The following is a 15,592-nucleotide window of genomic DNA, read 5'->3' as shown; positions in this document are numbered from 1 at the left end:
TCTCCTGCAGTCTCATACATTCCCCCAGAGGCAAGGGTGCGGGTGACTGGAAATGTGAAAAGTCACCTGATAGGATGCTGCCCGACTCCCTTCTCTCTGCGCAGCACTCTCCTCGCCTGGTGATAGTGGAAGCAACTCTGCAAGGCTTTGCTTTGCCCAGCAGACTGCAGAGTTTGCTGCAAATGCAAAACTGAAATCCATCTTTGTACCGCCTACTTAACATCCAGGGGGCTTCTTGCCTTCTCTTCCTTTCCCCAAACCTCTCTTCTCAAAAGGAAGCCCTATTCTGCTGCTAGCAATGCATCCTGAGAGGTGGCTGTGTTGGTGTTACCCTGCTTTCTGTGTGTGGGCATTCGTGTTCACATCCTTGATTAAAGGTAGGCTCTCTTTGATACTAGTCTCTAAAATATTTTCTAGTCACTGTCTCTGCTTCTGTTTTCCTGGAATGAATTAAATGTAAAGCTTCTGCCAGCTATTTCTAACTTGAAATCTGTAACATTTCAACAGTATTTTAAGACAGCTAAAGCAATACTACTTTTCACACATAAAACTCTTCATTTTGGTTTGATAATTAATTGATGAACTGTTTCTAGCAAAAAATGAATATGTAATAGAGTTCTAGTAATTTCATTTGGTGCTTGAATTTTGCAATTGCTTAAATAATGCAGACTAAAGATGTGCACGTTCTGTACTCACACCTTCAAAAGTGAGAACTTGGTATATTTTTGTTCACTGTTGTTTGTAATCTAAGGTTAGATATGTTGGAGTGATTTCCATGTACGTGTCTCAATGAGGCTCTGCAGGATTTTTGATTTTACGACACTACATCTTTTTTGAAAGTCTCATTTCTGCTGATGACCAAGACATGTATGAATTACAGTGCTTGTGTTAGCATGGCATAAGGGATTGTCTTAAAGCAGCACCAATGGGATGAGAATCTGTAACTGAAGTATAAAAATGAAAGGCCTAAATACCTGTCTGTTTCTGTTTTAAAGCATGTGTCTGTTAAGAAGCCAGTAGGAAAATTTCAAATGAAACTTGATTTTAGGCTCACCGGCTTTAGTCCTGAGACTGGTAAGAAACTCATGTTCCCACAGTAGGGACTTCTAGTCACAGTGCAATGGATGGTGGTGAGGAAATGCGAAAAGGAAATTGCAATTTCCTTTTTAAATGGCACAATACCTGATGTACAAACATCCAGACTTTACAGACATTCATGTATCTTCTTCAGATGATGTTAAAAGGATGAAACAAAACATCAAGTCATGGAAGTTTTACTAGAATTTTCTTTCCATACATGTAAGTTACCAGTAACCAACATTTCAACATTTAATTGTGATAGTCCTCTGAATCTGAGCATGCTTTGTATTACCTTAGAGGCAGAAATGTAATTTTTTTCAAAAACCGGGGAAGGACTGTCTAAGCGTGAAACCAGTGCAGTACACTGAGACTAAGCATCTATCTCCCTGTAGGACATCTGTGCAACTACAGACCCTTGTGTTCACTAAAGGAAATGTAAATTGCGAATTTATGTCCTATGCTACGCCAGAGACAACACTGCTTGACACAAGCTCCTTCTACTTTTAAAATTTGCAGTCATAAAGGCTTATCATGATTGCTTTCCTGACGTGTTCTAGTGCAGTCTGGGACTAACGCAAAAACTTGTGACCATCTGTCTGAAAAACTATTTTTTCCTCAGTTGTATCAGCAATATCTTTGGCATCATCATATAGCTTTGATAACACAGCACTGCTCAATATGAGCAAGTTCTAAATCTTTGCCTTGTAAGGTATTTTGAATTTAAGTGCTGAATTGTAGTAGAACATTGAAATAACAAAGTTATTCAAGGAAAGTATTTCTCTGAGCTGATGTCGCCAGAGTCCACATGATTTAATCTTTCCTTTTGAAATCAAAGTCTGTAGCCTTTAGCACTATGAAAATAACCATTTCAGGTTTGGGCTGTATGTAACAGTTTAAGAGCATTATTCTTGACTCTGCAGTGAGGCAGCTCAGTGTCTGTCATATACCTTATTCCCGCTAAGCCGTCTGGTCTGTCCTGCATTGACTGGGGGTTACAGCTTGTTCCCAAAGAATGGCTCTGTATTACAAAGATGCATTCTGTTCTGTAAGAAATTTTAATATTTCCACTTTTTTTTCCCTCATAGAACTTAATAAATGAACTTCCTTCAGAGCAAAAATTGTACTATCTAAAGAGCTGAAATAGTGAACATGAGGATAAAATGTAGTCATAGTTTTTAAGACTAGGAAGCATCATTATAATCATGTAATTAAAGTCCCAGACATAGATTTTGATCAAGTAGTTGCAGCCTAAAGGTTTTAATTTCTGAGAAAGTAGCTATGCTTTTCATAAACTCTCAGTTTTACCATAAAAAATCCCAAAGATGAAATCCACCACATTTCTACTTTTTCTACCTCACACCACCTTATTCTACTTTGGTCTGATATTGGGGTGGGCCAAATGGAGGCCCATAGGGTAGATCCAGCTTAGGAGACACTTCCATTCAGGCCATTACCTTACACTTTGAGGAGACAGGGAGCAGCGGTCAACGTCCTACAGGAAAATGCTTTCAAGTGTCAGCATTCTGGTGGCCCTCTTCTCTCTGTGCTCCTGTGTCTTGATATATGGACACAAGCATGGACTAGTATGTTATGCAGCACCTTCTTTCCCTCTTCCTTACCACTTACATAGCTGTTCTTTATCTTTACAACGCAGATACCACAGCCTGTGAATCAGAGGAACGTTTATTTCACAAACTCTTCTCCCAGTACAACCAGTTCATCAGGCCAGTGGAAAATGTGTCTGATCCTGTCACAGTGTATTTTGAACTGGCCATTACCCAGCTTACAAATGTGGTAAGACTCATTACAGAATACTGCTGAGATTTGGGGATGGTTGCAAATTACGAACAGGCCAATTGCTAAAGCAGCAGATGTAACTGTCGTGGTTGCACCTGCAACTCTCATAGCTGACGTAGTCATGTGTGCATACGTGTGCATACTGAGACCTTTGCTGTTCTTCCTGTCAGCACAGTTGTTCCAGTTGCTCGAATACACAGATTCATCTACTTGCTCTGTGGTATCAAATCCCTCTGCTCCGGGCAGCAGCAGCTCCAGTGGCACCCAGAGCAGTAGTACCAAATGTTCAAGTCCATTCTCCACAGGGCTAGCCCACTCCAGAGACACCTGATTGAGCTGGGGAAGAATGTTCTGCGTTCTGGGGTGCACTGTATACAAGGGTGAGTGTGTCTGAGGTGGAGACCTGCTGGGCAGGGCAGAGGAACTGTGGAAGAAGCAAAACCTGACCTTAACCCTTGCTGAAGTCTGCTCCGTGAAGCAAATTATCCACAAAACAGAGGCTCAGTTTTGATTCTGAGGTACCTAGTGAGCCCATGATGAAGTGACAGGCAAAGACTGAGGAGCAATATTCAACAGCAGCCAGGGAGATAAGTTATCTTGAGAGTATAAATGAAAGCATTGGAAGTCCTCGTGGTAAAGGCATTTGTCAACTTTTGGAGTTCCTTAGTCAAAGTATTTTGTTTCCATGTTACAGGTGGTTTGGTAGGTTTCAGCAGTTCTGTCTCACATTGCAGCCCCTGGCTCCCAGTGCTGTCTTTGGAGAAAAAAAGGAGCATCATAAGTGAATCGGTTGAATTTTCTCAAGAAACAGTCATGATTTTTACAAGAACTTAGGTAGTTTAACCCATAGGTAGGAACCCTACAGGCCTTTCAAAATGATCTTTGTGCTTGATCTTTAGTACGCAATGTTGAAAATTCATCTATAACATTTTTTACCCTTGGCTTGTAAAAGTCTTAAATTTTTCAAGTCCACATGCTTAAAACCAGAGAACTACCCAAAGCAATATTCTTGCAGATATTTTCATCGTGAATGTCAGCCTGAATTCATAGATATATGTAACATGAGTCTTTTGTGAACACTTTTAGGCTGAAGGCTCATTAGAACAGGATCCAAGCTTTTATTTTTGTCTCTCTCACAGCACCTTCCTGATTCATTGATGATTGACGATAACCATAATTGACGGTAAAAAGAAGGTGTCAGTATGACAGTGACCTAATCTAGTGCTGGTTGAGTGTATCTGCTCTAGAGGTTTGTATAGAAATGCAAGAACACTGTGGTACAGATGCCATTTTCCTTGAATCTTGACCAGTGCTGTATTGTGTGTAAACAGAGTATTATAAACACTGAATCCAACAAAACACATAGCCACCATCAGAACGTTATTTCTCTGGTACTGGTTAGAGCAATTTTAAGTTTTGTGTTCTCCAGGTACTCAGGCTTCTGGCAGAACAGTACAGCTCTTTGTATGTCTCATATTGGTGGGGCATAATTTTTCAGTAGATCTTTAAAAATTTTTCGGTAGAAAAATGCACGTGACCATGCACAATATGTAAGCCCCCTGAAAACAGACAGAAAAAATCTGGTGTCAGCTAATGTGGAATTCTAGTTTCCATTTTTAGCAGAGTAAGTTTGTTGCCATCTCAGGTTACTGTAACTGATTTATGGAGTGAAGATATGCATGTCTGTGTTTCTTTCTAGGATGAAGTAAATCAGATTATGGAAACAAATTTGTGGCTAAGACATGTAAGTGACTGCCTTGCATTTCTCATGCATTTTTCATTGGTATGATAAAGAGTGTGTTACCTTGTAAGCTATATCTATAGAATAAGTGCTTGTTTTGTGACAAGGATTTTAAACATATGAATAAGGAGAAGCTCCATTAACCATAGCCAAATTTGAAAAAGTAATTTCTTTATTCTTATTTCCATGAAGTTACCTCTCCCATCTTTTATTCTTATTTCCATAAAGTTACATCTCCCATCTTTCCTGTGTGGTATGTTCTTCTCCAATTTCAAGATCATTAGTCTATCTGATAAATCTAGCTGGATGTACCCGTTAAAGAGTGATTAAATGTGCACCTCTGCAGTCCTAGGTCATCTCCATATTGAAGATTCCAACCAAAATATTTATTAGCAAGAGGAACATGCTTCCATTTTTCCTGATGGTTTTAGCAATTATACATAGACAAAGACCTTTACAGGACATAAAGTGCTGAGAAAAATAAGCCAACTTCCACAAAACCAGTTTCTTTCAGACATTGATTTCTGTAAAAGACACTGTATTTATGATCAAGATCTTTGGGATAGGCTGCGAGAGCATGGAGCATGGTCCCATGATAGGGCACTAGACAGCAATACAAGAGAGCTGTTGGGCATCCCTTGCTGCTCCTGATGTGGTAATTTGCTACCCCTGTGGAATCAATAAAGTCCCCTGGCAGCAACTGCCTCTTAGTGTATATATGTACCTCCTTCCTCATTAGAATCATAGAATCACAGAATTGTAGAGGTTGGAAAGGATGTTCGGAGATCATCTAGTCCAACCCCCCTGCCAAAGCAGGTTCACCCAGAGCAGGCTGGACAGGAACGCGTCCAGGTGGGTTTTGAATATCTCCAGAGAAGGAGACTCCACCACCTCTCTGGGCAGCCTGTTTCAGTGCTCTGCCACCCTCAAAGTAAAGAAGTTTTTCCTCACGTTCAGATGGAATTTCCTGTGTTTCAGCTTGTGCCCACTGGGCACCACTGAAAAGAGTCTGGCCCCATCTGCTTGACACTCACCCTTTAGATATTTATAAGCATTGATGAGATCCCTCTCAGTCTTCTCTTCTCCAGGTTAAACAGACCCAGGTCTCTCAGCCTTTCCTCATAACAGAGGTGCTCCATTCCCTTGATCATCTTTGTAGCCCTCCACTGGACTCTGTCCAGTAGTTCCCCGTCCTTCTTGAACAGGGAGACCCAGCACTGGACGCAGTACTCTGCATGTGGCCTGACCAGGGCAGAGTAGAGCGGGAGGAGTCCACCAGGACTTCCAAGTCTCTGCAGAGCTGCTTTCCAGCAGTCAGCCCCTAACCTGTACCTGTCTATGGGGTTATTCCTCCCTAGGTGCAGGAGTCTACACTTGCCCACGTTGAATTTCATAAGGTTCCTCTCCGCCCAACTCTCCAGCCTGTCCAGGTCTCTCTGTATGCTGGCACAGCCATCTGGTGTGTCAACCACTCCTCCCAGTTTTGTATCACCAACAAACTTGGTGAGGTTACACTCTGTCCCCCCATCCAGGTCGTTGATGAACGTAGTGAACAAGACTGGGCCCAGTACTGACTGCTGGGTACCACTGCTAGTTACATTCCTACAACTAGACTCTGTGCCGCTGATCACAATGCTCTGAGCTCTGCCATTCAGCCAGTTCGCAATACACCTCACTCTCCACTCATCTAACTCACCCTTCCTAAGCTTCCCTATGAGGATGTTATGGGAGACTGTGTCAAAAGCCTTGCTGAAGTCAAGGTAGACAATGTCCACTGCTCTCCCCTCATCTGCCCAGCCAGTCATAGAAGGCTACCAGACTGGTCAAGCATTGTTTCCCCTTAGTGAATCCATGCTGACCACTCCCGATAACCTTCTTTTCCTCCACATGCTTAGAGATGACATCCAGCATGATCTGTTCCATCACCTTTCCAGGGATGCAGGTAAGGCTGACTGGCCTGTAGTTTCCTGGGTCCTCCTTCTTGCCCTTTTTGAAAACTGGAGTGACATTAGCTTTTCTTCAGTCCTCAGGCACCTCTCCTGTTCTCCATGACCTTTCAAAAATGTTGCAGAGCAGCTTCACAATAACATCTGCCAGCTCCCTCAGCACTCGAGGGTACATCCCATGAGGGCCCGTGGATTTGTGGGTGTCAAGTTTGCCTAAATGATCCCTGACCCGGATCCTCCTAGATCGAGGGAGGGTGTTCATTACTCCAGGCTGTCTCTCTTACCTCCAGGGTCTGGAGTTCCTGAGTGCTGGCCTTAGCAGTAAAGACTGAAGCACAGAAGGCATTCAGTAACTGCCTTCTCTGCATCCTCCATCACCAGGGCACCTACCTCATTCAGCAGCAGGCCTACATTTTCCTTTTGCTACTGATGTAGTTGAAGAAGCCCTTCTTATTGTCCTTGACCTCATTTGATAAGTCCAAGCAAACCCTAGCCTTCCTCGTTGCATCCCTGCATACTCTGACGATGCTCCTATACTTCCCCCAAGCAGCCAGTCCCTTTTTCCACATTCTGTAAACTTCCTTCTTCCATCTGAGTTTTTTGAGAAGCTCCTTGTTCATCCGTGCAGGTCTCCTGCCTCCTTTGCCTGATTTCTTGCTCGTAGGGATGCACCAATCTCGAGCTTGGAGGAAGCGGTCGTTAAATATTAACCAGCTCTCTTGTGCCCCCCTACCTTCTAGGGCCTTAACCCATGGGATTCCTCCAAGCATGTCTTTGAAGAGTCAAAAGTCAGCTCTCCTGAAGTCTGGGATTGTAATTCTACTTTTTGCCCCGCTTTGTTCCACACAGCATCCTGAGCTCCACCATGTCATGGTGGCTGCAGCTAAGGCTATCCCCCTTCACATCCCCAACTAGTCCTTCTTTGTTTGTCAGCACAAGGCCTCATTGATTTCCTGATCTGGTGGTCTGTACTAAACACCCACAACAGTGTCTCCCATATTACCCTGCCCTTTAATTCCAACGCATAAACTCTCAGCACGTTCTTCATCCACCCTTAGGCAGAGCTCAATATGTTCCAGTTGCTCTCTCACATAGAGAGCAATTCCACCACCTCACCTCGCTGGCCTGTCTTTCCTAAAAAGTATATAGCCATCCATGACAGCATTCCAGTCATGTGAACTATCCCACCATGTCTCTGTAATTGCAATGAGATCATGGTCCTGCGACTGCACACAGATCTCTCGTTCTTCCTGTTTATTCCCCTTGGTGTGTGCGTTGGTGTACAGGCATTTCAGAGAGGTAGTTGAACACACAGATTTCCCTGGAGGGGAGCAAGAAGATCCACAGGAGCCATTCACACCCTTGAGGTGGTTGGCCTTCTGGATCTCATCTTGGGAGTCAGCTAAGAAACATTTGTCACTGCTCTGGTTGGCCTGGCTTATTCCCCAGTTGGATAAGTTGGCATGAGCATTGCCACCCTGCACCCCACCCCCCAAGTCCTCCAGTTTGAAGCCTGCTTCACCAAGTTGGCCAGCCTGCTGCCAAAGATTCCCTTGTCCCTTCTAGACAGGTTGATCCCATCCCTCCTGGTTTTGTGGTCACCAGGGTCCAAGGTGCCTCATTCTCAGTACATGGGATGTACTCATTGTACACTACAGGAACATGGTAATGAAACCGCCTATCTATCTCTGCCTCTGCTCCTCTGATACTGGGCAACCTTTTAATCATTTCTTACAACTCAGCCACCTGATGTAACAGATCACCAACCTGTGCACACCCTGTGCAAGTACGTACCTTTCTGCCAGGAGAAGGAGAAGTGTCTGGGCTCTCACTGCAACCTACCACCTGCACTGAAGTCTCCCTCCTTACCAGTTCCATCTGGGTGGATGCATCACACATCTGAGGGGCTTTTTCCATAGGAGCACTGAGGAGACTCCATAGGTTTAACTCTAAGACAAGTGACAAGCATTTTGGCAGAGACCTTGAGCACTTCCCTGGGCTGTGGGCCCACAATCAGGGTGCAGAGCTCTTCTGCGCAAACTGCCATGCCATGTCCTGACTGACTCGCCAGCACTCCTGGGTGTTCGAGCTCCCTAGAGGTGTTTAAATCTCCCACGGCTGCTTCCAGGAACACCCACTCCACCAAGTCAGCCTTGCTCGAGAGAGATGCCAGCTCCTGGTGGGGCACTCTGCTTTTTTTCGGGTTTCCCTGGCTCTGGGAACCCCCTGTCCTCCTCAATCTAGCACCCAGCCACAGAACTTACTGTGCCCGCTGCTGTGTTCCTTGCAGACTGAGTGATTTGGATCCTGGTCTCCTTTGATGCTGGCCTCCTTTATCCTGTGAGGTGCTCTCTCATGACAGCAGCAGCAAGGCCTTTATTTCCTCTCTGCAGTGGGGAGGTAACCTTGCACAGGTAGGGGGCTATACTGATGTAGTAAGACAGACATCTCAGCATGTCAGCAATGAATAAGAGTTGGCATCCCATCCCCTCACAGAGGAGGGAATAGCAAATCAACAGGAACAATATTCATATGTGTCCAGTGTTACTCCAGGTCATGGCCTTGTTGTCTTTTAGTCCATTGTCCCCTTCTACGTGTGCTGCACTTTCAGTCTTTATCATAGCCTGCCATTTTACAGGAATATCCGAGAAGCAGATATTTACTGATAGTTCAAGGTTTTAAAATCCTTATCCATTCTTCTTTCAGATTTGGAATGACTACAAATTGCGATGGGATCCCAGAGAATACAATGGCATTGAATTTGTTCGGGTACCAGCAGATAAAATTTGGAAACCAGATATTGTCTTGTATAATAAGTATGAGTAATACTTTTCCATTTTACCCTTTCTCTCAAAAGTATCATCTTGCAGTGTCCATGAAAGACATTTTTCTTTCATGGTAATTTTCTTTGCCTCATTTGTGTTTTTAGTGCTGTGGGAGACTTTCAAGTTGAAGGCAAGACCAAAGCCCTCCTTCGCTATGATGGAATGATCACCTGGACACCACCAGCTATTTTTAAAAGCTCCTGTCCTATGGATATTACCTTTTTCCCATTTGATCATCAGAACTGTTCACTGAAATTTGGCTCATGGACCTATGACAAAGCCAAAATTGATCTTCTGATCATTGGATCCAAAGTAGATATGAATGACTTTTGGGAAAACAGTGAATGGGAAATAGTTGATGCTTCTGGCTACAAACATGACATCAAATATAACTGCTGTGAAGAAATCTACACAGACATAACATATTCCTTTTACATTCGAAGGTTGCCAATGTTTTACACCATAAATCTGATAATTCCCTGCCTCTTCATTTCATTCCTGACTGTGTTAGTCTTTTACCTGCCATCTGACTGTGGTGAGAAAGTGACTCTTTGCATTTCTGTGCTCCTTTCTTTGACTGTATTTTTACTGGTGATCACAGAAACAATCCCATCCACCTCTTTAGTAATTCCCCTCGTAGGTGAATATTTACTCTTCACTATGATATTTGTGACTCTGTCAATTGTCATCACAGTGTTTGTCCTGAATATACATTACAGGACTCCAACCACACACACAATGCCCAAATGGGTAAAAACCGTCTTTCTTAGCCTGCTCCCCAAAGTCCTATTGATGCAGAGACCGCTAGAACTGCAGAAAAAAAATGCCTCCAGAAAATCCAAGACAGGATCAGCTGATACATCAGGCAAGTCAAAGCACAGCAAGCACAAAGGTACCAAATTACACAAAGAGCAGCGATGCAGTCACTGTGATAAGGCAACTGAACTCACTACCACCAAAAGAAGACAACTGAGCCATCAGTCACTGAAATGGATGGCAGAGCACACGGAGTACTCCCCAGAAGTGAAGGACGTCATTAGCAGCGTTCAATTTATCGCAGAGAACATGAGGTCTCAAAATGAAACCAAAGAGGTAAGGCAGATAACCCCTCAGCTGGGCATGGGGCCACACTTCGAGCAAGTGAAAACATGATCTAGGATGGATGGCCAGAGGAACTGGAGTTGTGTCTAGAGAAGAAAATTTTGAGACCTGTGAATGGGTCTCAAAGGGAGGAGATAAATCATCCATTGGGGATGGAACAAGAAAAGTGATCTCATCTGTTCTTCCTCTATCTCCAGTGGATAATTTAAGCAGCAAGACAGTTTTAGATTAGACATGAGGCTCACCCTCCAAAGGAAAAGAAGACAAGTGTCAGGCTGAGGAATGAACTTTGATAAGCAGTGGTTCAGGTAGAGTTGATCCTGCCATGGGGCAGAGGATAAACTAGTCGAGACCTTTCAAGGTCTCTTACAACCCTTCTTCTGTAGATCCTCAGAAGCAACCCTCTTCCACTGCTCACCAACTGCTCAGCCCTGGTAAGCAGAGACATCTCGATACTAAGGATGCTGTTTGCCAATCAGGGTGCTTTTCTGTGTTAGTAATGGAACAAGAAAATTTGGGAACTGCATTTTAAAGAACAGGGCTTGTCTAGCAGCACAGTAAGTTCACCTGGAGAAGAGTCATTCTTGGCCAGTGATAAATCTGGTAAAGATATTTCTTTCAGAATATTGTTGTCTGTACTTTGTTTCAGTCTGGTGTGTTCTGTTTCTTTTTTTTTTACAGTGATTTGACTAATTGTGTCTTCAGCAATACAGTATTTTCAGGCATGACAAACATATATTGAAATAAATGTTGAGTTTTGGGGGAAGACAGCTGAATAAAAACAGATTAAAAAAGGGGGGGGGTTAAAAATGAGACTTAGCATTTGAACTAATGGATTTGCTTGTATGAGGTAATAAAAATTTCATCCTGGCTGGGATTACTGTCATAGAAAATGATGCATGTTGGAATTTAGAGAATTCTGGGGCCATGTCCTCAGGTGTAAACACAAGCAACTAAAAGCAGCTCCAAGAAACATTATCTGAAATCCCCCCACACCCAGGCCTCTCTGACACTTCAAGATGTTCTCTAAAAGTGTTTAGAACCTAATGAAATATTTATCTTTGACCTGTCATGAAATGTTTGCTTTAGGTTTTGAAGTTTTTTAGGTGCTCTATGATGGAAAAATTCATTTAAAAATTAAATACTGTTGTATTTTTATTGAAAAACTAATACTTTTAGAGGGAAACATTGAGAGCCATTCTTTCTATCAGAATATTTTGTCAAAATCAGCACAAATTCATGCTGCAATCCCATTCGTGCAATCCCCAAATTGCTTTTTTTTCCCCTTATTTATGTCCTATAGAAGTTGCATCTGAAAATGAAGTCCATAACTTTCTGAATAAAGGGTTACAATTAAGGCCCCGTGACTGAATTCCTGGGATGAGCGGATAATACATGCCAGCCCAAAGCAAAATACAGGAATCTATCAGCACAGAGGAGGATGGGGATTGAGTGGAGCCTTACTTTGTAACTGTGCCCTTCACGTTTTGCTTGACCCCAACATTTTAGCCCTGCTGTCACTGACACACCAGCTGCCCAAAACATATCCATGTACCGTATTCAGCTGATTTCTCCAATGCACTCCAAAAAAGAAGAGGCTTTGTATGAAGCAGTCTGAATAACATGCTGCCTTGATTATAGAGCTTATTCCATTGCCAGTTTTGCTGATTTGCATTTTGCAAATCTCTCCCGCCACATGAAATTGTATTCTTAGTCTGGAGTGTGCGTCAGCAGCTCTGTATCTTACCTTTCAAAGCATACTAGGGATGGGAAGCAGGATTTTTAATTTGAGAAATTTTTTCTAGGGCAGTCACTGAGGAAATGATTCTGCCGGCAGCTTCTGCCAGATATACAAAGCCATATGGGTGTTATTATGCACTAGTCCTGTATAAATAAAATCCCTTTAAAAATTGTGGAAACATTTAAAGAAGCTGGAGTTCTTGCTGCGGTTTTGGTTTTTTGGTGGGTTTTTTGGGGTTTTTTGTTTGTTTGTTTGTTTTTTCACAGAAAGCACAGCAGCAGCCTCTTGGAGGAAAATACCAAGAAGTTGTGAAAACAAGTGGAAGATCCCTCAGCAGATAGCTCTTAACCAGTCACTAGTTTTTTATGAGTGAATGTTTTGATGCAGTGGTTCTTGTAGGTAGCTACAGTTTAAAGGACAGCAACTTCATTGAATGTGGTTCTAAGATGTATCTCTCAGACATAAAAGATCCAGCCTGGCCTGCTTAGCACACGACACCGTGGTTTGCTCAGTCAGGGCCCTTGCTTTGCTGAAGTCCATGTGTCCAGCTGTCCAGTTTGCTGAAATCAGTATGGCTTGATTAGAGTGACGCTGTGGCAAATCAGGCCAGAATAGCGAACTGTTTCTTGTGTGGGCTGTTAGGATAAATCCTTTGACAGGGTCTAGTGATGTGCAGCTATGATGATTCTGCCTGCTGTTAAACTGCCCCACTCAGCATCCACCACGTGATGGGGTCCTATTTGTTAATGTCAGCGTCACAGCCATAGCTTGCCAACAGATTTGAATATTTAGAAAAATTCAGCAGACTAGGGCAGTGTTGAATGTTCTCAGCCAAAAGTGCTAAATACTATTAGAAAATCAGCCCCCTCTAAAGACACTTGAAATCTGCAGCAACTATAAGCACAACAAGCAACATTCTTGACTGCAAGTGTGTTCTTCCTCATGTTCAAAAGCACAAGGGACATTTCTACTGCATAATGTCAACTCACGGTTGCACGTTACATTACATGTACTTTATCCTTTTCTTTTTTTTTCTCTTACAGGTGGAAGATGATTGGAAATACGTAGCTATGGTGATAGACAGAGTATTTCTCTGGGTATTTATAATCCTTTGTGTGTTTGGGACAGCAGGGCTCTTTATCCAGCCACTAATAGCAGATACATAACTTGATCCACAGTTTTTTATGCACTTTTGTTCTTGTTTCCTTTTCGGTTTGGAACTGTCCCCTATATTTCTGTCCTTTTACATAACCCTTCTGCTCATCGTCCCCTCAGCACCCAGGCACAGAGAAAAGGAGAAAGAGAGGGAAGGGTCCTCTAGGAAAGCAAACAACCCAAAATGGAATGAGAAGAGGACTGAAAATAGGAGATGAGCATGTGGTATTTCTAGAGCAGAATGCCTGGGATTTTTAGAGTGCCTTCCTGTCCTTCCCCTCAGTGAGATCAGCAATAACAATCACACTCAAGATCACAGGAGCAGACTGAAGTTATTGAGCTTTTCCCTTGGTTTCAGTACAGGGGGCTACTGGGACAGTTCAGGCACTTCTGAGTGCATTGCCCAGAGAGGACTCTACCTGGCTTCATTTTTCTCTCCTGGTCAGAACTCTTGCTCACCTTTGAGTTAATTTACATTTCCTCTCTATTTCTCTCCTTGTACAACAGCTAGTCTTTGGTACAGTACTTAGATGAGGTAACACAGTCCTACTGACTGGACCAATGCTTTTTGTAGTGGTCCTGTGTCAGGGCAACCAATAATCAAAATAAAAGTACAATCAAACCAATCCATTGACCCTGTAACATTTTCAATACAATCTAAAATAAGCGGACCTCATCTTCTGCAATATATGTACACAAATGAGGGTCCCAGATCAACAAAGCACGTTTACGTTTATGTTTGAAGTCAGACAGGTCTTAAACACTTAATCATAGTCAAAGACAAACTGAGTAAGTATTTTGCACTGCATGTAGCCCTGCTGACATCATTTGAAGCATCCTAGAGTCACCAAAGAGGAATAACCTGGATGCACTATGGAAAACCAGAAAAGACCTGAACTATCTCTGGTTACCATGGAAGGCACCCACATTTGAAACCTACATGCTTCTACGACATTTAAAAACTAGTTCATCTGCCACTTAATTTGCAGGTGACCAAAGTCTCCTTTACTTCCTGATACTGAATATCAAGACCTTGGTGAGCTCCAGTAGGATTTGCAAGGCACATTTCTCTTGTCAGGTTAACAGTGATCCCTGTCCACAGGTTCTGCTCTGAAAACTCTTACTTGCTCATGCTGAGACATAAGCCTAACAGGGAAGGGGTTTTCTGTCTCATCACAGGCAGAATTGGCTTGACAGGATTGGGTTGATCTGAGTTTTTCTGTGTTTTTAAAACTCAAGACCAACGTGGGTTACACACATCCCAGCAGGAGAAGACTGGCAATCATGAATCCAGTGTAAAGCTAGGCACCTTGGTACAATCAGCTCTGCAGTAATTTTCTGAGCTGACTCCTTATGGGTCAGTGCTGTGTATGCAAAGCTGTCGCTGTAGGAACACTTCCTTTGGGGCTGAGGTTGCTGCTGTGTAGCCAGGTTCCCAGTGGTAGTGCGCTTAATGCCGAAACACTTTGTAAATGTGCACCTGATGTGGTTTCTATACTATGTGGACAGTTTCCCTCATGTCCCTTCTCTGTTTAGATTCCTGTTGGTTTAGTGCTGAAGGATCCTTCTCTAAAAGGCACCATTCCAATTAAAGCCAATGGCTTCAAGAGTATAAAGCCCTTATAGAAGTCCTATAGGAGGCTCTAAATTTAATTGTACAGTGTCAGTACAGTGTTTTCAATGTCTGCCATGTGTCAGTCTCTGCTTTGAGCATCACCAATCCATGGAAAGTATGACACTCTGTTTCTGACTGGCCTTTTACTCTTTTTGATGCTCCATAATAAAGAGAATAGGACTGAATAAATCTATACGTTGGAGATAAAGGTGGAATGACAAGAATATAACTGTCTTAATCCAGTAGTTGAAATATGTAATGTCATGTTTTTCTAGAAGAAAACCATATTTTCTGTAATTGCCCTGGATGTTGCATAATTATGCAGTGACTGACCGACAGATGTATGAACAAGCATGGATTGTTTTGTCAGCCTGTCAATTAAATATCATTCCTGGGATATACTTTCTTGAAGAATTCCTGATTATTAAAAAATACCCTGCTGTACAATGTGTTTAGAGATGCTACTAAATTACATTGGCTATGCTGGCTCTTTAAGCAGAAAAGAGGGGAGGGGAAAGAAAGGGAATTTGAAGAGGAGAGCTGCATTCTGAGCCTGAAAGTTTCATTTCTACAGGAAAGACATCTGACTGC

The 15,592-nt window shown here is 42.8% G+C and overlaps 1 protein-coding gene across 3 annotated transcripts in view; it reads left to right on the top strand.

Annotated features, from left to right (window-relative positions):
• The window catches only part of CHRNA6 (cholinergic receptor nicotinic alpha 6 subunit), a 36,622-nt gene extending 21,245 nt beyond the window's left edge, over window positions 1–15,377 (top strand). Inside the window, exons 1-6 of one of the 3 annotated variants that reach the window (XM_063320987.1) lie at window positions 49–377; window positions 2,735–2,874; window positions 4,577–4,621; window positions 9,271–9,380; window positions 9,494–10,481; window positions 13,275–15,377. In XM_063320987.1, the coding sequence (XP_063177057.1) occupies window positions 299–377; window positions 2,735–2,874; window positions 4,577–4,621; window positions 9,271–9,380; window positions 9,494–10,481; window positions 13,275–13,397 (1,485 nt within the window). In that variant the 5' untranslated portion in view covers window positions 49–298 and the 3' untranslated portion in view covers window positions 13,398–15,377. Of the gene's footprint in view, window positions 1–48; window positions 378–2,734; window positions 2,875–4,576; window positions 4,622–9,270; window positions 9,381–9,493; window positions 10,482–13,274 lie in introns of those variants that run through there. The other 2 variants (XM_063320988.1, XM_063320989.1) reach the window with 2 other exon arrangements.
• The last annotated feature ends 215 nt before the right edge of the window (window positions 15,378–15,592 follow it).

This window comes from Chroicocephalus ridibundus, chromosome Z (assembly GCF_963924245.1).
Source record: "Chroicocephalus ridibundus chromosome Z, bChrRid1.1, whole genome shotgun sequence".
Taxonomy (NCBI): Eukaryota; Metazoa; Chordata; class Aves; order Charadriiformes; family Laridae; genus Chroicocephalus; species Chroicocephalus ridibundus.
Note: the sequence above shows the minus strand (reverse complement) of the source record. Positions and strands in the feature narration are given on the sequence as shown.